This window comes from Pinus tabuliformis, chromosome 9, assembly GCF_031772625.1.
Source record: "Pinus tabuliformis cultivar Carrire ecotype Pingquan chromosome 9, CPIR1, whole genome shotgun sequence".
NCBI lineage: Eukaryota > Viridiplantae > Streptophyta > Pinopsida > Pinales > Pinaceae > Pinus > Pinus tabuliformis.
In genome coordinates this window covers 1,554,694,764-1,554,717,332 of record NC_142307.1, presented here as the reverse complement: position 1 = coordinate 1,554,717,332, position 22,569 = coordinate 1,554,694,764, and the positions used below count along the sequence as shown (strand labels likewise).

Here is a 22,569-nt window from a genome sequence, read left to right as displayed (position 1 = left end):
TTGCTAAAGGATCTGAGACTTTAGAAGAAATCATCAAAGTGCAACTCTCTCCTCTAATCAAGACAGGTTTCAGATATAGTTCAAATGGTGAAAGATAAAAAACTATGAAATCTTCTGAAACATGTATAGAAAACTACATCAATGCAATAAAAGGAAGCAATCACCATAATTGTAGTTCTCAACAAAAGAATGGAGGATCAAATCCTTATCATGCAAAACAACCTTACCATAATTAAAGAGCAAGCTACTCAAGAAGGTATTATACTCCCGGGTATTCCTACTTCAATGTTCAATACTTCACTTGTCACAATTTTGGTCACAAAGTTGTTCATTGTGTTGCTTATAAAACTATTGTGACTAGAGAAGCAAGAAAACAAAAGAATGAGATCGGGTCAAAGAAATCTTCTTATGATGTTTTTTCACCTCTTCAAAATGAAATTGAATGTTCTCTTTGCAATAACTTTGGTCATAAAGAAACTGAATGCAGAAGCAGAATGGGACCATCTTACCAACATGAACAGAAGATAATACCACCCAAGGTATGGAAAAAGAAAATTACAGATACTGAAAATTGTGGTCTAGATTTGTATGTAGGAGATCAAGAAAATCTATGGTACATTGACAATGAATGTTCAAAGCATATGACAGGTGACAAAGATAAGTTTATTTCTTTTAATGAAATAAAGAAAGAAAATAATGTAACTTTTGGTAATAACTCACCTGTTGCTATCAAGGGAAAAGGAACTGTGTTGTTGAAGAAAAGGGTCAAGGCTGGAAATGTATTATTTGTTGATGGATTAAGACATAACTTATTAAGTGTTAGTCAAATGTGTGGCCAAGGGCATGAAGTTATTTTCAAATCAAAGAATTGAGTGGTAAGAAATGTAGAAATTTTGAATAATTTAACACATATTCAACAAAGATTATCCTGATCATGTACTATTGCGGAATACATACACAATACATAAGATCCTCTACGTTGATCATCAATTTAGCAGCATCAATAACAATAAAACATCAAGAGCATTCACACATTAACACAGTATGTAACCCGGGGAAAGCATCTCGCTAAAAACCCCAACTATCTGTATATTAATGATTGACAACATGTAACATTACAAAGTACAATGCTTATCACAAGCAATCCAGTACCAGCTCCACCTATTACACACAATACAGCTAAGATCTGATCTCCAAATCTATTCCACTGCTTGCCTGCCTCCACTGCTCAATACCTGCTCAAGAATGAATGAGAATGGTTTACCAAACTCGTATTTCACCTCCAAAGAATCACTCACACTGTGTAAGACGTGAGAAGAGGCTATAATACTGGGAAAATACATGAGCAAACTCATTAGCATACTCAATCCCTTGATTATGCAAGATCTGATGTACAACTATAGTCACAACTGATAGCAATCTGATTCTCTAACACCTGTCCCTGCTGAACTGAACATGCACTGACATGCAACTGAGTTAACTGATGTATTCTATAGTTGCATTATGAGTTAATAATTAGTTTAACAACTCATCATTAGTCTATTTGCAGTTAGACTAACTACAACTAGTTTAACCAAGTCAAATTGAACACAACTCCATCAACTCCACAATCAACTCCACCAAACTCAACTGATTGAGTTCTAACTGAAGTCATGCATGAAACAACTCAACTGACTCATAAGAAAAGCCTACTTCCTTCTGACAGCTGCATGGGCCACATCTGTAGCTCAAACTGAAGTGCTCCAAGAGAATAAGATCAAGTTTATAGTCCAAATATTATTATGAGACAATAATATTTGACTTTTCTATTTTGGACAGCCAGTCTAAAAATATACTTTGATCACTCCTGATGTGATCACTCCTGCTGTGGTCACTCCTACTATGATCACTCCTGCTGTGGTCACTCCTGCTGTGATCATCCCTGCTGTGGTCACTCCTGCTGTGATCATCCCTGCTAAGATCCAAAAATAGAACTTGCGCCATAATTTGCCTGCGGGCCCACTTAGTGAAGGCGACTCTTTTCACTAAGCTCCATCATCTTGTTGCAATCTCAACACTCCCTCTCGACAAGAGATGGATTATCAGCAACCCCTATCCTGCCTCGGTGGTATTCGAATTTTCTCCTGGTGAGAGCCTTCGTCAGAATATCAGCATCCTGATCCTCCGTTGGAATGTATGAAAGCAACATGATCCTCCGCTGCACACAATCTCTGATATGATGGTACCTGATGTCCTTACTGCCATATACTCGGCCTCTTGAGCTCCCTGCCCAATCTGCATCCTCCTATCTGTACCAAGATCCATATCCCGATGTGCCTCTCAAGTAGCGCAATACATGCTTGCCCGCCTTCCAGAAGAGCTTGGTAGGCTTAACCATAGCTTGTGAAAGCTGGTTAACTGCATAGCATATATCGGGTCGTGTATTGACCAAATACATCAGTGACCCCACCAACTGTCGATAAACAGTGGCATCCACTTCTTCTCCCGAAGTGGCATCCTCCTTCCTCCAACCTCCAGGAAGAGGAGTATCAACAGGCTTGCAGCCATGCATGTTGAACTTCTCCAGTATCTCCCGAGCATACTTGCCCTGAGAAACAAACAGTCCACCACTGCGCTACCATATTTGCAATCCTAGGAAATAGTGAAGGAGGCCCAAGTCCTTCATCTCAAACTCTGTAGCAAGATCCTTCTTGCATGACAATATCAACAGCTCATCACCCATTAGAATCAAATCATCAACATACAGTACAATGATAAGCAACTTACCCTCCACCACAATCTGGTATAGGTTAGGATCCGCCTCGCTCTTGGAGAATCCAAGTCCTGTGAAATAGTTGTCTATCTGTGTGTACCAAGCATGTGGTGCTTGCTTCAACCCATACAGCGCTCTCTTGAGCCTGCACACATGCGACTCGCTGCTGAAGACCTCAAAGCCTTCGGGCTGCTCAATGTACACCTCCTCCTTAATGACTCCGTTGAGGAACGCAGTCTTCACATCCATCTGATGAATGTGCCATCCCATCTGCGCTGAGAGAGCAAGAATCATCTGTATGGAAGAATACCTTGCGACAGGTGCAAAGGTCTCCTCATAATCAATCCCCTCTATCTGTGAAAAACCTCGGGCAACAAATCTTGCCTTGTACTTCTCTACACTCCCGTCAACTGCCTGCTTAACTTTGTAGATCCATCTCGAACCCACCACTGATTTCCCTTCCGGTCTAGGAACAACCTCCCATGCACTGTTTCTGACAATAGAATCATACTCTTCCACCATGGCGTCTACCCATGCGGGATCCTCCACAGCTTCCTCGAAAGAGGATGGCTCAGTCGCAACACACTTGCTCATAAGAGCCATGTATCCAGTGTACCGATCAGGTGACTGTCTCTGCCTGCGTTGGGCTGTAGGTGGTCCTACAAATTTCTCTGCATCTTGAGCTAGTCGCTCAGCTTCTGTCAAGCGCTTTCGCCCTCTGATGGTTGGCACTGCATGAGTGGTCTCTTCCACTCCATGAACCTCGTCCTTTGGCTGATCCACATCCTGAAGCTCATCCTTAGGAACTAATAGCTCCTCATCTACATGAAAGTGTAGCTCCCTCTCAAGCGAACACTTCATGACTTTCTCCTCCTGAAATTTTATATCCCGTCGCACAACAGTTTTACCACTGTCTGGCAAATACACACGATATTTGTGGGGCGTATCAGTGTACCCCACAAATATCCCAACCTCTGCGATCGGCTCCAACTTCTTCCTGGCATCCTTCGTCACATGTATGTAAACGTTAGCACCAAAAATCCTCAAATGAGAAAGATCAGGCTTCTTACCAGAATAAGCCTCCTCAGGTGTACTCATGCCAAGTATCCTATGAGGATAACGGTTCTGCACATAAACTGTTGTATTGCATGCTTCCGCCCACAAGTGAAGGGGTAGGCCCTGATCATGCAACATTGCCCGTGCAACACCCACAATCGTTCTGTTCTTCCGCTCAGCTACCCCGTTCTACTGTGGGTTATGGGGAGCTATGAGCTCTCTACGAATCCCTTCTGCCTTGTAGAAATCCTTGAACTCGTTTGAGATGTATTCACCACCATTATCGCTCCTAAGAGCCTTCACCTTCTTCCCTGACTCCTTCTCGACCAGTGCTTTGAATTCACAGAACTTTGAATATGTCTCCCTCTTCTTCTGCATGAAGAAGATCTAGCACTTACGAGAGAAATCATCAACAAAAATCACATAATACCTGTGTTTTGCTGTCGAAGCAACTGAGAAAGGTCCACACACGTCTGTGTGAATTCTCTCAGGGATCGTCGTGGCGCGACTATCCTTCTCGTGAAAGGTGGCTTTCACAAACTTCCCCAAAGTACACCCCTTGCACTGATCTGACTGCGTAAGTGTGCCTTTAGGAAGCCCTGTAGTGATCTGCTGTCTTCAAGGCCCCATGGTGAAGGTGACCCAATCTCCCGTGCCACAACTCGCCATCATCCCGGCTCACCAATCCTTCTGCCTTGCCTACCATTGTTGCGCATCCATCTACATGCAACTGATAAAGGTTCCTCACTCGAACCCCTATCTTCCGGGTCTCACCAGTTGTCTTGCTACGCAGGAAAGCCTTTCCCTCGCTGAAAACAACATCATACCCCTTGTCTTCCAACATCGCCACTGAGATGAGATTCTTCTTCAATCCTAGAACATGCATGACTTCCTTCAATACGAAGGGTTTACCAGACTCCCTCTCAAAGGAAATGGTACCGATACCGGTCGCACTGTATCTACCATCATCGCCCATCTCGATGTGCACTCCAAGATCTTTGTCCTCCAGATCAGAGAACAAATCTCTATCTCCCGTCATGTGAAAAGACGCACCACTATCCAAGAACCACATCGATCCCATCACACTTGAAACCAAGCATGCGATCAATGAAAAATCAAGCTCAAACTGCGAGGCTAGAGCCTCTCCTGCTGCTGATCTAGCAGCCTGCTTGTTCTTCTTCTTCTGCGGACAGTTAGTGGCATAGTGTCCATGCTGGTGACAGTGAAAACACTTCACCTTGGACATATCCTGCTTCTTGCCTTTCGCACCAAACTGAGAAGCTTTCTTGCTCTTCCCTTTCTTTGCTTTGGCAGCCAAAGCGCAATTCTCTTCATCAGATACCTTTGATGAAGATCCATTCTCACCTTTATTGTTTCTGAGTTTATCCTTGAGCACCAAGTCGCTCTTGCTTTGGAATAACATTTGCAATTCGTTGAAAGACATTTCAACAACACTGCTGCAAATTCAATTTCCACCAGCTCAAACTCAACCACTTCCGATCTAAAATTCGTGAGAACAAAATATTTCTCGTACAGAGATTGACTGTATGGGCATTCACCGGATATCTCACCTTCCAAAAGAAGGATGAATCCAGAGGCTACCTGGCCCGATTACAGACTCTGCCTGAAGAAATAAAATGTAAACACTTTCTGAATAATAGATCCGATGATCAATCCTCGCTTGATATCCTGTAAAAATCTCTTCTACAAATCAAGCAACTCCGATACCATGTAGAAATTTTGAATAATTTAACACATATTCAACAGAGATTATCATGATCATGTACTATTGCGGAATACATACACAATACATAAGCTCCTCTATGTTGATCATCAATTTAGTAGCATCAATAACAATAAAACATCAAGAGCATTCACACATTAACACAGTATGTAACCCGGGGAAAGCATCTCACTAAAAACCCCAACTATCTGTATATTAATGATTGAGAACATGTAACATTACAAATTATAATGCTTATCACAAGCAATCCAGTACCAGCTCCAACTGTTACACACAATATAGCTAAGATCTGATCTCCAAATCTATTCCACTGCTTGCCTGCCTCCACTGCTCAATACCTGCTCAAGAATGGTTTACCAAACTCGTATTTCACCTCCAAAGAATCACTCACACTATGTAAGACGTGAGCAGAGGCTATAATACTGGGCAAATACATGAGCAAACTCATTGGCATACTCAATTCCTTGATTGTGCAAGATCTGATGCACAACTATAGTCACAACTGATTGCAATCTAATTCTCTAACACTTGTCCCTGCTGAAATGAACATGCACTAACATGCAACTGAGTTAACTGATGTATTCTATAGTTGCATTATGAGTTAATAATTAGTTTAACAACTCATCATTAGTCTATTTGCAGTTAGACTAACTACAACTAGTTTAACCAAGTCAAACTGAACACAACTCCATCAACTCCACAATCAACTCCACCAAACTCAACTGATTGAGTTCTAACTAAAGTCATGCATGCAACAACTCAACTGACTCATAAGAAAAGCGTACTTCCTTCTGACAGCTGCATGGGCCACATTTGTAGCTCAAACTGAAGTGCTCCAAGAGAATAAGATCAAGTTTATAGTCCAAATATTATTATGAGACAATAATATTTGACTTTTCTATTTTGGACAGCCAGTCTAAAAATAGACTTTGATCACTCCTGCTGTGATCACTCCTGCTGTGGTCACTCCTACTGTGATCACTCCTACTGTGATCATCCCTGCTGTGGTCACTCCTGCTGTGATCATCCCTGCTGGGATCCAAAAATAGAACTTGCGCCATAATTTGCCTGCGGGCCCACTTAGTGAAGGCGACTCTTTTCACTAAGCTCCATCATCTTGTTGCAATCTCAACAAGAAATATGCATACAGATAAGATCATAATAAAGGGAACAAGAACTCCAGGCAATGTCTATGTCTTAGAAGCCGGCTAAGAGCATCGTTATTTAAGTAAATCTAAAGAAAGTTGGCTTTGGCACAAAATGTTGGGGCACCTTAGCTTTTATCAATTGTACAAATCAAGCAGAATGGGAGAAGTTCGTGGCTTGCCTAACATCTCTCCACCCGAAAATAGCATCTGCAAATCATGTCAATTTGGTAAACAAACCCAAGTTTAGTTTAAAGCTAAAGAAGCTACTTCAAGTAAGCCACTTGAACTTATTCATACTAATTTGTGTGGTCCTATGAGAAAGAAGTCTCCTCGTGGTGAACAATACTTCATATTATTCATTGATGATTTTACAAGAATGTGTTGGATTAGCTTACTAAAACATAAAGATGAAGCATTTGATAAATTTAAAGTATTCAAGGCTCTAGTAGAAAATGAGTTATATTTGAAAATAAATGTCTTAGATCTGATAGAGGAGGAGAGTTTATATCATATGAGTTTTTCAATTTTTGTGAACAACATGACATCAAAAGACAATTTTCCATAGCTAAGACTCCTCAACAAAATGGAGTGGCAGAAAGAATGAACAAAACAGTCCAACAAATGGCATGTGCCATGCTTGATGAGTCAGGAACACCTCACACCTTATGGGGAGAAGCAACACATACAACCACAGATATATTTAACAAAACTGATGTTTGAGTAAACAATGATAAAACTCCATAGGAACTTTTGTTTGGTAAGCCTGCATCTGTCAAACTCTTTAAATTTTTTGGAAGCAAATGTTACATAAACAAAAATGATGATAAGCTTGGAAAGTTTGAATCTAGACCTGATGAAGGAAACTTTCTTGGATACTCTTCTAGAAGTAAGGGATATAAATGTTATAATAAAAGGCTTCAAAAGATTGTTGAATGCATAGATGTTGTGATTGATGAAGCATCCACAAGTACCAAAAAAGAAGCACCAACAGATGATGAACCTCTTCCTACTACAATCCAAAATGTCATAGGAGAAGGAAATAGAGAAGCATAAGAAGAAGGAAATGAAAATACAGATACATCAAAAAAGACTCCTTCAAGGTATGTTCAAAAAAATCATCCCGAATCTCAAATTATAGGTGAAAAGGAAGAAGGAATACAAACTAGAAGAACTCTTGTTGGAACTTCTAGTTACTTAGCCTTACTATCCACAATTAAACCCCAAAATGTAAATCAAGCAAGAAAAGATGAATGTTGGGTTAAGGCAATGCATGAAGAACTTGATCAAATAGAAAAGAACCATACATGGGAATTAGTACCAAGGCCTCATGATAAAAATGTTATTGGGACAAAATTGGTGTTCAAGAACAAACTGAATGAAAATGAAGAAGTAATTTGAAAGAAAGCAAGACTCATATGCAAAGGCTATGCTCAACAAGAAGGGATAGACTTTAAAGAAACATTTGCATATGTAGCTAGACTTGAATCCATAATAATGTTTCTTGCATTTTCAAGCTTTCATAACTTTAAAGTATATTAAATGGATGTTAAATCTGTATTTTTAAATGGGGATCTAGAAGAAGAAGTTTATATTGAACAACCTGAAGGGTTCATTCTTGGCAATGATACAAATCTTGTTTGAAAGCTTAAGAAGGCACTGTATGGGTTAAAACAAGCTCCTCGTGCATGGTATTATCATCTTGATAGGTATCTTCAGCAACAAGGCTTCAAAAACGGGTTTGCAGATAGCAACCTATATATCAAATTTGATAAAGACAAACTTTTGATAGTTGTTGTCTATGTAGATGACATCATATTTAGAAGCCATGTGTAATCTGTGAGTCAAGGATTTGCTTCAGTTATACAACAAGAATTTGAAATGTCTTTACTTGGTGAATTAACATACTTTCTTGACCTTCAAGTTCAACAAACTAAGAATGGTATCTTTCTTTCTCAAACCAAGTACCTCAAATAGATTTTGAAGAAATATGGAATGGAAGACTACAAGCTTGTATGCACACCAATGGTAATAGGATGCAATCTAAGTCAAAATGATGATTCTCCTTCAGTCAATCAACTAGACTATAGATCTATGATTGGCATCATGATCTATCTTATAGATACAGGATTAGACATTATGCATGTAGTTGGCATTGTTAGATGATTTCAAGCAAATCCTAAGGAAACTCATCTCCTAACAGTTAAGATAATATTCAAGTATCTACAAGGAACTCAAGATTTTGGTCATGGTATCCAAAAAACTCAGGCTTTGCACTTCATGCTTACACAAATGCAGATTGGGCAGCTAATATTGATGATCGCAAGAGTACTAGTGGAGGAGCATTTTATTTGGGACCCCGCTTAGTTTCATGGTTCAACAAGAAATAAAGCTCCATTACTTTATCTACTGCTAAGGCAAAATATGTTGATGCTGCATCTTGATGTACTCAACTTCTATGGATGATCCAAACATTCCAAAATATTCAAGTCACTTGTCCTCAACCTGTACCTATTCTCTGTGACAATACTAGAGCCTTAAGTATCTCTAAGAATCTTGTCATGCACTTAAAAACCAAGCACATTCCAATTAAATATCATTTTCAGAGAGAGGAGGTGCTTGAACAAAAGGTCAAATTGGAGTATGTTCCTTCAAAAGAACAAGTTGTAGATATATTTACAAAGCCACTTCCACATGATTCCTTTGAATATCTCAGACAGAAATTAGGAATGATTCCTGCCTCATCACTTTGCTAATTGTTCTAACATGTATATCATGTTTAGGGGGAGTTGTGATTGTATATTACTATAGTTTACTTTTCGTATGTGGATGGTGTGAAGGACAATCGCATATGTACGCGATTTCTGAGTTAGACAGAGGAGTATACATCTCAAAGAGTGGTACGGATTCAGGGGGAGCTTCCTATATGCCTTCATAATTTTATGTTTGATATTCTAGTTCGGACATTGGTTTGCTGCAGTCTATTGGTTCAGGGGGAGCAGTTGTTATGCCCCTAATAGTTCCTTGTTGGCATTATGGTTTCTTGAGCATGTCTTGTTGCATATCTTTTCTGATGTCTGGATGTTACTACTGTTACTACTGAAGATTCATATGTTGTTGTTCTGTCACTAGTTATCAATGATACATGGATTCCAAATGATAAAGTTATGAATGATGCCTATATGTTGATATACTCGATAAGGAGGATGTGTATGCTATGGTCAGTTTTGATGTTGGTTGTTGGTTTGCTGGAAGCATTTTAGATTTGGTTACCTATTGATAATGTTGGAAAGACTGGTGCTACATTACCTTATCTTACTTCTTAATGATGAGGATGTTCATGTTGCTTCTATGTTACTGCAATCAAATGTTCATGTTGCAGGTTCCTATATGGTGTATGATGGTTGCTGACAACTATCATAATCTTGCTACCTCACTATTGAGGTCCCTGTTTTGGTTATAAGTGTCATATATGTCTCTTGATGTAAAGGTCATGAAAAGACTCATGTTGTAAATCATTGTCAAATTTAGTGATATATGGGCTATTGGGACCATGTCATGTAATGTATGTAATCTCATTTTAAGGGAACATTGATGTAAATTTTTTGGTCAAATATGTAAACCCCATATGTTGGGTAATTGATGTAATCATGGGAGCATAGAGTCATTGATCATAGGAAAGGTCATATTTTCTTAAGTCATAAAGTCATGTACTCTATTGAATACATTATGAAGGTTTAAAATATACTTAGGGGGAGCATGGTCAGTATGTAGTTCTCATATTCAACAGATCAGACCTATAACGATCCTCTTTACAAAGGGGGAGAGAATCCTTCTTTCAGCATTGGTTAGTCCTTTGCCCTTAATGTCAAATGGGGAGAGACGATTGGTGTTTGGAGAAGAATGCTTGGTGTTGTAGATATTTATAGGTGATGACCAAACACCACAGTGGTTGCCATCAAGTCCAAAGGAGGAGATTATTGGCATTATGGCTAATGTATTGTCCTTGATGACAACCTACTTAATAAAGATGTCAACATTGTGACAACATGATGGTTATGTAGATTGATACAAATGCTACAGATGTATGGACAGAGAAATGACATTTCACAGACAGATGGATGTTAAAGATGAAGTTTGAGAAAGTATACGCAGATCTTATGAAGAAAGGTCACATAAATACACAATACCTATAAGGGAAAGTCACATACATAATTTGAACCATGGTAATTTGAATACCAAGGGTCTTGACCATGGTATTGACCCATAGTAATTGGTGCAAGAATGATTATTTGATCCCGTCAAAGAATACTAATGACATTACCAAGGGATTTACCTAAGGTATTGGCTAAGGCTAAAACTATATAAGGAGATGGAGATCAAGGTGTCATGGGTGCAAGTGATGAATTGTTTATGAATGATTTGATCTGAAACAGGTGTGCACCAGGGAGCATGGAGATGACTCAGATCTAATAAATATGAAAGAAATACATATTGCTTAATCTGTTTGTGTCCATGGCTAACAATGATAGATCTATGATGATGGTATGAATATGCATATAATGATGTATGATTGTGATAGTGTGTGGGCCAAGATTTGGGTTTGACAGATATTGCGAAGGTATGATTTAATGACTTTAGATCTGTGCCTTGGTTTTTTTTGAATGGTTGTGTACATACACAAATCTATTTCTGTAGGGTCGCGTATATATTTTGAGATATGGTCTACAATTTGTTGAGATCTGTATGCTGGTGTAATTCATGATAGTCATATACATACACAGATTTATACTATGGTAGTCACGTATATATGTTAGGGTTTGCAATGCGCTTTGATGATGACACTTGATGAGTTCTGCTCTATTTTCTGTTGTCTGTCAATGATGTCTCTATCTTGATGATTTGTGTCTGACTATGATGATTGGGTTGGTTGATTGGCAATGATGCTACAATGTGGGGATCTGTGATTGGTTTAGTATTTTGTTATTGTTCTATGTATGGTCCAGTGATTGATTCAACATTACAATTATTCATGATTCAGTTTGCAACAATTTAAGATATGTACGTAGGTATTATACAGAGGAGGCGTGTACATACGCGAGTCTTATTCAGTACAGTCGCGTACAAAATATGATTTTTGTTGATTCTGGTTGGGTTCTACATTCAATGATTTGATGCTTCAGAAATTCAATTGATTTGTAGTGTTACAGTGTCTCAGATTCAGTGCTTCAGTTTGACATGTTTGTTTGGGATTATTGTTGATATGGGTCTAGTTTGAAAATGTGATGAAAGGTGGCCTACAGGTTGTTTGATGATTGTTTGACAGGTGGATCCAGTCTGAAACATTCTGAAAAGTGGTCCACAAGGAGCTGAGGGTTGCAGCCTTCAGAAAGGACGTAGAAGATTCCTATCTATAGAAGATGTAAACAAGATCAGGGGGTTGTAGCTCCCTTCCAGTAGGAGCTCCCCCCCCCCCTCCTCTTAGTATTTTTCCCAACAACCTCTTCCTTCACAACCATGTTGTTAACTTCTTCTGCCATTTCTATGTGAAAATTATCACCTGGTTGTCCTACAAGTGGGTTGTCTATCTCTTAAGTTATTTTCTAAGGTAAGTAGTATCATAGTTACTTGTTTGTTGAAGTATTGATACTTCCTTCAAGGAAGATGTATTCTACTTGGTCTAAGGATGTTGCTTCTATAGGAATAATTGAGTTTGTAGGTCAATTCCTAGCCAAGGAGCTGGTTATAGGAGTTAGATAATTAGCTGGTTGAATCGTTGTCATTTGATTGCTTTTCTTACAATGTTAATATCTTGGGGATTCTTTGTAGAATTACTAATTCTACCTTTAATATATCTATTTTTTTATTATTAGTCTTTGAAAAACACTATAATTTATAATTTATTCTACCTACTTGCCTTAGAAGTCAAGAAAATAGGAACTCGCCATTGGAAGTCTGTGGTGAATCTGCACGTTCTTACTTCTCATCTTACCACTTTGTATCGTCCTTCCTTTAATGTATGCTATCGAAAAATAAAAGTACTCAAGCAAAATATGCAAAAATAAACACACTAATTCAAAGAAAAACAAGTTGTAAAGTAAACACACTAGCTATATAAGAAATAATCACAGAGGCAAAAAAATAAATTAAAAAATAAACACACCACTAAAGGCTAGGAACATTAAGCTTATATGTAACTTGCAAACTGCCATGCATTATATATGTCAAGGTAATCTATTCAATTATTATTCCAATGAAGAAGTTGTAGTAAGAAGTATTGATTACAAGACAACAATTTTAAGCACTTTTGGCAAATTCACCACACTAAACTATTCTAATTGTAATGAACTAATTAATCCAACAAAACATAGGAAGCATCTCTGTTGTAATCCCCAATTGGATGAAACATAAATGACAAGATATAAAACTATTATAGTCTAGTTGGTATATGAAGCTTCTTTACTGTAACCTCTAGCTGAACAAAACAATAGATGCAGGATAGGAATCTAAGCCAATCTAGTTGGCATGGTAAACCTCTCTATGGTAACCCCCAACTAGATAAAAATAGTAAAGAAAGCTAATCTAACCCCATTGGCATAAGAAACCTCTCTATGGTAACCCCTAGATGGGAAAATAGGAAATGTAAAGACTAACTAAATTGCAGGAAAGAAATAACACACATTGTTGTTCAAAATGGAAATTGCATGAAAGTAAAAGCTAATTGGTGATTATGTTTCCAAGTGTCTTCCAACCCTCAACCCTATGAATAAATTCCAACTTTGTATACAATTGATATTAATCTAATTAAACTACTATAAATTCAAAGAATAACACCACTGCATAAATAAATTTGTAAATGTAATCAAATCAAATTGTAGACAATAAATAAAGGGCATGAATCGAGATTGTTATAACATATAGCTAATTCTAGAAATAAATCAACGACAAATATCCACACACACACACAAGAATTTTAGCTTAAACAAAAAATAACTATTCTAGGTTACATTGTAATAGTTCTTGGCTAAGGAGGGGGCCTTATCTCCTTAAACGAGGTATTGGATGAGAGTTATAGTAGCATATCAAACTTAAATCAACATTTAGTCATGAAAACATAAAGCACAAAAATAGAAACATAGTTTTGTTATTAATTAGAATCAAAGTATTGAAATTACATCCATGATTTCTGTCCTCCCTTACTTGAATCGAGCATGGTCTTTATACACTTCTTTCAATGCCTTATCTTAAATCATGGAGTTGAAGATAGACATGAGAATCTACGGTTCTCTAGATGTCTCACTTCTCATTACAACAATTTGTTAAAGATAGATAGTAATGCCAACAAGTGACTTGGTGTCCACATCAATTTGTCAAGATGTTGACAAAATGGGTTGGAGTTGTTTTCGTTAACCAGTGTGGTCGAGTTGTCTCAAATTAGCAACCTTGTCCTTTTCCAAACAATGCACCATCCACTTGGCAGATCATTGGCTCCGAGTGTAACAACCCAATAGTATAACAACAATGAGAATTGGTAGTGACAATTATGTAGTGGTGGTGTAATAATAGTGGCAGCCATAGGCGTTACAACAACAGATATTGTAACAACATGCATTACAACAATAGCATGTTACAACAACTAATGATAGGTGTTGCAGTAACATTATCTTGTTGGGAGGTATTACAATAGTTCTCTGGCAAGTGTTATAACAATTGCAATAAGTGTTACAATGGTATAATCGACGGGTATTGCAACAACATAACATTAAGAGATGTTACAAAAATTGTAATAGCTCTTGTGGCAACGTCAACACCTATACTGATACTTGTAGTAGATTGTTTGTAACGTCTTATAAATCTTTTTATTAACAAACATACCAATACTAATTATTCCTTAATCGTACTAATATAATCTTAAAATAACATAATTCATGAGAAAACATATCTTGAGCAAAAAAAACGTCATTGTCAATAAAAAAAAATAAGTGTTAAGATACTATTCTAATGAACAAAAATAGTGAAAAAAAAGAAGTAAATGTGTGTGGACAAAGAAAGGTAAATGTGTGGAAAAAATAAGATTTTAGATGTCCATCCATTATCTTTTTATAAATTTTATAAATATAATTTGTTGTAGGTGTGAAGTCATCTTACGAATAACACTAATTGTCTGTATATATGGTGTACCATCAAATTCGTTTAAAACACTAACATTTACAATGGCATATATTTATACAAGTGGCGTATTTAATTATACGATGGGTTAAAGCCAGCATTTTTTATTTAGATACTTGAAAGCAAGCATTTTTTCAAAATCAGATTTTAACATTGATTACAATAAAGTTGGCATCAATATAGGGAAAGCGAAGAAGAATAAATGTTGGGCCTCACAAGCATTTTGACTGGAACGACTGCTGCGTGTAACCCTTTGAAAACACATACTCTCTTATTGCTCCTTTCCCCGGGCTATTGTTCAGGTCTGTGATATCCTTATCGTTTGGTGATAATCTGTGAGTACTTAAATATGTCATGCTATTAACATCCAGATGTAGCAAGGTCCTCTCAATTTGGGATATTTTTATATTAAGGATGTGGCAGGATAAATGATAGTATATGGTTGCAGTATTGATTTTTATCAAATATAACGATGTTTCCCTGTTTTATTCACAGGTCTCACGATATTTGATTGTTTTTCGCATTTTGAAGTGGGCACAGAGCATAGCTCTTGTTTCAGGTGAAAACGTTTTCATTGCAGATCATAATGGACGGTGGAGCAGCAGGGATGGGGTTGCTGGGTCAATATACTTTGAACCCAACTGCAAGTTTGATGCCCAAAACTTCACAACTAGTTTTGGGGGTTCCCGGGCAACAGAAAAGCAGCAAACTAGGAGGTTTGAGGCCGTGCCCATCATATAAATCTTTTTGTATCACAGCAAGCTTGACAATGGGAAAGCCTTCGGCGTCCGTGCCGGCACAACCCTGCAACTTCCCAGGTGTGCATATTGTTTGCCATTCAAGCTATGATTTATTTATTTGTGTATTTATTTTTGGTTGAAATTGCTGCATGTATAGATAGCCTGTGTGACATCCTTGATCATCCTGCCGTTTTAAGATCAAGTGAAGACAGCACAGATCACAGTTGAATCTAGTTCAACTTAGAGGTGCTTAGAAGGTTCATTTGTGAATTGAGCTGCTGCAAATAAGCTTCTTATTTTCATTTAATGAGCTATGCCAAATAACTCAGTTTTAGTTATAGTTTTGTTGAGTTAATGGTTAGTGAATGGCTTGATAAAGACTCTGTTCTTGATCTGGATTCCTCTGGGATGCCAGCAAACAGAAATTGTAGACCTCAGTAATACAATTAATGCTCCTGTCAAACCGTGCCTTAGTTACCGAGGGTACTAAATTTATTGTGATTTCTTTAGCTAGTTTGTTGATTACTCCGTGCAGAGGGCAAGCAGAGCTTTGTAGATCCTCCTCTGAGTGAGCTCGATCCTGAAATGAATGCGATAATTGAGCAAGAAAAGCAGCGGCAATTCAGAGGCTTGGAACTTATTGCTTCTGAGAATTTTACATCCCGGGCGGTGATGGAAGCTGTTGGATCATGTCTAACGAACAAGTATTCAGAAGGACTCCCTGGTAAGAGGTAAGTGCCTGAAGTTATAACTTGGAATGTGAAGAATGGCAACGTCATGATTTTGATTGTGTCTGAGCAGCTTGGCAGTTTCTTCTTGCCACTTGGTCTTTTTTTAATTATTAAACTCAGTTTCACTTAGCTTTTGAACCTCTACTTTTTTAGTTTGAATGTTTGACATGTGTGTAATGGTTTCTGGGTTCAGCGTTATAGTGTTGAGACCTGTAGTTGTTGCATGAGTATCTGTTATCACAATGAAGGATACAATTTTTGGACACTTTTCTATATTTATTGACTACTGTGTTGGGTTGGGATTTATGCCATGCAGATACTATGCTGGCAATGAATTCATTGACCAAAGTGAGAGGCTTTGCCAGCAGAGGGCCCTAGAAGCATTCCATCTTGACAACAGTACATGGGGTGTTAATGTTCAACCATTATCTGGATCCCCAGCTAATTTTGTTGTTTATACAGCTCTCCTCCAACCACATGATCGCATTATGGTGTGTATGGTTCTGAACTACGAACCTCCTTTGATAAGATTATCATTCCTATTTGGGCATGTAACATGTGAAAAATTGCTTTGCAACATTTAGGGTTTGGACTTACCACATGGAGGGCATCTGTCTCATGGATTCATGACAGCAAAAAAGCGAGTATCTGCTACATCAATTTACTTTGAATCAATGCCATACCGTCTAGATGAGTCCACAGGTGAGCTCGCATTGCCAGTCTAATAATAATTAGGAGGGAAACAGTTCCATGATTGACAAATATTGAACCAGTCTTTTGGGGAAGTGTTCAAACTGTTAATGGTTGTGTTTGTTTTCTTGGGTTATAGGATTCATTGACTATGAGATGCTTGAGAAGACTGCCACCCTTTTTAGGCCCAAGCTTATCATTGCTGGTGCTAGTGCATATCCCCGAGACATTGATTACCCTCGCATGAGGCAGGTATTGAAGCTGGGTATTTCTACAGATCTTATAATGGCAGTCCTTAAAAAATTTCTCTTTCCAGCAACGTTTATTCTAGTAGATTTTATTAATATGTTCTTTTAGTATGTAATGTTGGATTTTTTATGCTTTTTAGTACTAAAAAGTTTGTGGTTTGGGAAGATTGCTGATACAGTTGGGGCATACTTAATGATGGACATGGCACACATAAGTGGTCTCATCGCTGCTTCTATAATGGCCAGTCCATTTGACTTTTGTGATGTAGTAACAACTACAACGCACAAGGTGAGTTGATGCTATTAATTTGCTCTGCACTTCACCCTTTCGATTTAAAATCTGACTATATTAGATGGATCTTTTTTTGGATCTATCTTAATGCTATCCATCTGTGCCATTCCCCCCCTTGTAGAAGAAAAATAATCCCATTAATGTTCAAGAAACGGTGAAGAACTAAAACAAATATGTCATTCCCATCATAGGAGGAGTGATTCTAGAGTTAAGAGGTGTAGATTTTCCTTTTGATTCTCTTACATGTTCTCTGATTCAGTTTCCTGTTTCCATTTGTTTATGTTCTTTCTGTTTCTTATCACTACTAGATCAAATCTTCGATGAAACTCATTATGTTCCTTGAATTGTTCGTCAATTGTTTCACTTTTTTCTTTTCGTTTTTATATTTTTGATATTTTTCATTCTGAAATATTCTTGGAGTGGAGGGTTATGATTTTTAGTCTTTACGAGGTCCTCGGGGAGGCATGATATTCTTCAGGAAGGAACCAGTATTGGGGGTCGACCTAGAGACAGCTATCAACAATGCAGTTTTTCCAGGATTACAGGTCAGTCTGAGTTCTCCTTCCTTTCCTCCATCATCCATATTGTTCTCCTGCTCACTAATATCATAATATTGGATATATGGATTTTTTGTATCATTGCGTTTCTAAAAGATACATGAAATAATCTGGCTTTCTAGGGAGGACCACATAACCATACCATAGGAGGGCTGGCTGTTTGTTTAAAGCAGGCTGTAACTGCAGAGTTCAAGGCTTATCAAGTACAGGTGTAGCACTCTCACATGTCTAAGCTTCTGTAAAATTCATGCATGCAAAATATTTTGTGAATGGCTTTTGTTTCTGATCAAAAGTAAAATATTTTTAGCAGGTTGTAGCAAATTGTCGAGCCCTTGCAAAGAGACTAATGGATTTGGGTTACAATTTGGTGTCTGGTGGTAGTGACAATCACCTAGTTCTAGTTGATTTGAGGCCCTTGGTAAGGATCCTCTGTTCATATGCTGGAGTAAACAACCTGCTTGTATATTGATTTCTATTGGATTTAGCTGGTTGAATGCAACATGGTATATATTAATGGTCTTGGACAGGGCATTGATGGTGCAAGAGTAGAGAACATTTTGGATGCTGCTTCTATCACACTGAACAAGAATTCTGTACCAGGTTACATGAATTTTTGCTTTGTATATTTAGATGTAAGGGAGTCATTGATTTTCCTTGCTCCATGGGATGATATAGCTTACTTTCAGACCTTACATTTTCAGGTGATAAAAGTGCTATGGTTCCTGGTGGTATTCGCATAGGGACTCCTGCATTAACCACCCGTGGGCTTCTTGAGGATGACTTTATTAAGGTTGCAGATTTTATCCACGAGGGGGTGCAGATAGCCATTAAGGCTAAGGGCTCTGTGCAAAGTACAAAATTAAAAGATTTTATAGAATTTATTAAGTCAGACAATTTCCAGCTACGAAATAACATTTTTGATCTCAAAAAGCAGGTTGAATCATTTGCTAGCCAATTTCCATTGCCTGGTGTTGGCACTGAAAATCTTAGTTAGAGATATGACGTGCTCACAGCCTCAGAAGTGTCCTTTATTAACTTTTAGGTTGGGCTTCAGTGACAATAACCAGGTTGGTAAGATTTGGTTCCATGTGTAGATTATAGTGATGAATAATGTTGGAAGCTGAATTTTGTCTGAATTTATGTGCTTTCCCAGCATTAGCATTAATGGATTCTGTTCCAATGTGTTGGATGTTGAGTTTGCCATTTTTATTTATTGGCAATTATGTACGGCTCTCTTTTTGTTCATAACAAGAATTTTGGGTTGAAAAATATTGATAACTTGTATGGAAGCTGTTATACTACTTTATGTGGTGTGAATATGGATATTTTATATAGCCTGTAAAGCAATATTCCATACTTCTCAAGGGCCAAGGTATTGGCCCAATTACACAGTTTCATAAAGTGTGTTCACTAAGATACTTCTACACATGCACAGATTCCATGTATACATGACACGTTTGCAATCAATTGGGCTTATAAGATTTTATTGTTACATTCATCATCTCACATAGGCTGGCAAGAATTGGTCCCATTTGTAGATTATAGCAATGAACCATGTTGAGATCTGCATTTTGTCTGAATTTATGTGCTTTCCCAGTATAAGCATCAACAGATTCTGTTCTGGTGGTGATGGATATTGAGTTTGATATTTTATTTATTGGCAAAAAAGGTCTACATAATTTGTATGGTACTCCTTTTGTTCCTCACATTTGGGTTGAAAGTTATTGCTAGAAGCCATTATCATACTTTATTGTGTTGTGACTAGAGATTTTATTAAGCCTGGAAAGCAATATTACATACTGCTTGAGGTCGCAGATATTGTGGCAATCACACAGTTGCATATTAGTGTGTGCACTGACATACTTTTACAGTGTGTTCGCTGACATTCATTTACACATACACAGATTTCATGTAAACATCACATAATTGCAATCCATTATTAGTAGTGCCTCTATGAAATTGTTGCATTCATCATCTCACATCCAAGGTGCATGCGGATGTGAATGGTTTTATTTAGATAATCTATTACTATTATTATGCCGATAGGCATTTTATTGTGGGGTTCTTGTTGGTGACACTGTTGAGATTCATCGTCATTGACAGCTGGCGCGAATCTCAACAGTGCCCCAGAGCTCGCTTTCACACAGGATTATCATTTAGTTACAGTAAAAACGGCGGTAGTTACAGTAATGAAGTCTCCACATACCTCCACCAGTCGGTAGTTACAGGATTATCATTTAGTTACAGTAAAAGCGGCGGTAGTTACAGTAATGAAGTCTCCACATACCTCCACCAGTCGGTAGTTACAGTAATGGAAATCTCAACATACCTCAATCAGTTTTGGTAACCTTGGAGCTTACCAAAATTTGCCCATGTGACCTTCTTAAATGCTGGATGTACGAAAACGTAGAAACGTATTGAAAATCTTCAAATCTTGAACTCAAGACTCTCAACTTCTGTGAACACTGCAAATGATCGACGTAACCCATTCATATATATTCAGCAAACGATCGGCGTAACCCATTCATATATATTCAGCAAACGATCGGCGTAACCCATTCATATATATTCAGCAAACGATCGGCGTAACCCATTCATATTTATTCATCAGTAGCAGCACCCAATTCTTATTTACACACAAATTGGTGGAGATTGGATAATTGATTCTTGAACATGGAGGATGAGCAGTTCCGACATCTGCTAAATCTCTTCCCCGTGGTTCGATCTTGTGACTACTGCGTAATCATCTGATCCTTCAATTTTTTTTTTTTTTTTTTTGGTTTTCTTTTATTGGTTTATCTTGGTGTTAATTTCAATTCAAGCATCGATGGAGTTTGTGCATTATGTTACATCCCTTGAATTGAAGATCTCTGCAACCCCTCGGGAAACGGCAGAAAAATGCTGTACGAGCTTTTGAGGCTATTTAAGCCCTAGAATTTAGGAATCTATTTTGCGTTCTGGCTGGTTGATCGGGCAAGGCGGTTGAACTCGTGACAACCTAGTTGCCCATTAACATTTAATTTTGCTCAGCCTACATCTACCGGAACAAGGGATAAGGGTTCTCCTTACATTCAGATTGCTGTGGCAGCAGCTCAAGAGAGAACACAGAGAGCTCTCAAGCAAATCAGATGATGGCAATCATGACGGGGTTATTCATGGGAGCAATGACAGTCCCTTCAGCTTTGTCATCACCGGTGAAACCCAGAGGGGAACTTTCACAAGGTGCATTCTCAGTCTCTCTAAAACCCAATTTCATATACCCAATTTTATATACAAACGCTTTTGGAGACCATTCCCCTTCCTCTTCCTCTGTGAATACTGTCAAGTCGTTCCGGTTCACAGTCCGGGCAACTCAGGGAAAATTTGAGAGAACAAAACCTCATGTGAATATTGGCACCATTGGCCATGTTGATCATGGGAAAACCACCCTGACTGCTGCCCTGACCATGGCCTTAGCCTCCATGGGCACCCGTGCCCGAAAAAATATGATGAAATGACGCGGCGCCTGAAGAGAGGGCCAGAGGTATTACAATCAATACTGCTACTGTCGAATATGAGACTGAGAACAGACATTATGCCCATGTGGATTTCCATGGTCATGCTAATTATGTGAAGAATATGATTACTGGGGCTGCTCAAATGGATGGCACAATCCTAGTTGTGTCAGGAGTGGACGGCCCTATGCCACAGACGAAGGAGCACATCCTGCTGGCCAAGCAGGTGTGTGTGTCCAACGTGGTGGTGTTCTTGAACAAACAGGATCAGGTTGATGACGAGGAGTTGCTTCAGTTGGTTGAGCTTGAGGTCAGGGAGCTCTTGAGTTCTTATGAGTTTCCAGTGGATGAATATATTCCAATTCCACAGAGGCAGACTGAGCTTCCTTTCCTGATGGTTGTAGAGGATGTTTTTACTATCACTGGTTGTGGTATTGTTGCAACTGGACGAGTTGAGAGAGGGTCCATTAAGGTTGGAGAGTTTGTGGAGATTGTTGGATTAAGGGAACAGATCATTAGAGCAGCTTGAGGCTGCACAGGCTGCTAACTTAGCTGTGGAAGCTGAAATGAAGAGATTGAGGATACAGACTGAGCAATGGAAAAGGCAGCAGATGCAGCAGCAACGGTTCTGGCAGCTGCGCATAATGGTGAACTAAATGGCAAATTAGTGGAAAGATCAGCCTCATTGGATACACACTTACTATCAGATTCTGATGTTCTCAACATGGAATTGACATCTCCAATAATGTCAGAGGACTTGGAGAGCTCGGCAAATTCAAAGGAAAAGAATGCCATGTTGTGAAAAATCAGATATTTGTGGAAAAGCAGAGCCATAAATGAAGTGCCTCAGCTCGGGCTTCGACAACTTCAAGTTGTTTTTACAGGCTTATTCTTTCATTATTGGTCCTTTCTACAAGAGGTTGCTTCTTTTAGAGGGTATGCATTTTGGCT

At 38.4% G+C, this 22,569-nt stretch overlaps 1 protein-coding gene and 1 pseudogene across 5 annotated transcripts; both read left to right on the top strand.

The window, feature by feature from the left end:
- Positions 1-15,003: 15,003 nt before the first annotated feature.
- Positions 15,004-19,425, top strand: LOC149154545 (serine hydroxymethyltransferase 3, chloroplastic-like). 5 transcript variants are annotated; one of them, XM_089439798.1, is made up of 12 exons: positions 15,004-15,168; positions 15,398-15,684; positions 16,142-16,337; positions 16,654-16,828; positions 16,922-17,039; positions 17,167-17,279; positions 17,442-17,564; positions 18,008-18,112; positions 18,247-18,333; positions 18,435-18,542; positions 18,652-18,724; positions 18,826-19,425. In XM_089439798.1, the coding sequence occupies exons 2-12, from the start codon at positions 15,453-15,455 to the stop codon at positions 19,116-19,118; spliced, it is 1,623 nt and encodes a 540-aa protein (XP_089295924.1). In that variant the 5' UTR covers positions 15,004-15,168; positions 15,398-15,452; the 3' UTR covers positions 19,119-19,425. The 5 variants fall into 5 exon arrangements, with proteins under 5 accessions (XP_089295924.1, XP_089295923.1, XP_089295927.1 ...); XM_089439797.1 differs by having other exon boundaries at positions 15,362-15,684; XM_089439801.1 differs by having other exon boundaries at positions 15,004-15,201.
- Positions 19,426-19,565: 140 nt separating this feature from the next.
- On the top strand, positions 19,566-22,366 carry LOC149154544 (elongation factor TuB, chloroplastic-like; annotated as a pseudogene).
- Positions 22,367-22,569: the final 203 nt, after the last annotated feature.

Excerpts from the sequence above, each read along its gene's own strand:
- LOC149154545 (XM_089439798.1), top strand. The coding sequence starts at position 15,453 with ATGGACGGTGGAGCAGCAGGGATGGGGTTGCTGGGTCAATATACTTTG. Across the intron at positions 18,334-18,434 it reads TCAAGGCTTATCAAGTACAG|GTTGTAGCAAATTGTCGAGC; the intron begins GTGTAGCACTCT and ends TATTTTTAGCAG. Across the intron at positions 18,543-18,651 it reads TAGTTGATTTGAGGCCCTTG|GGCATTGATGGTGCAAGAGT; the intron begins GTAAGGATCCTC and ends GGTCTTGGACAG.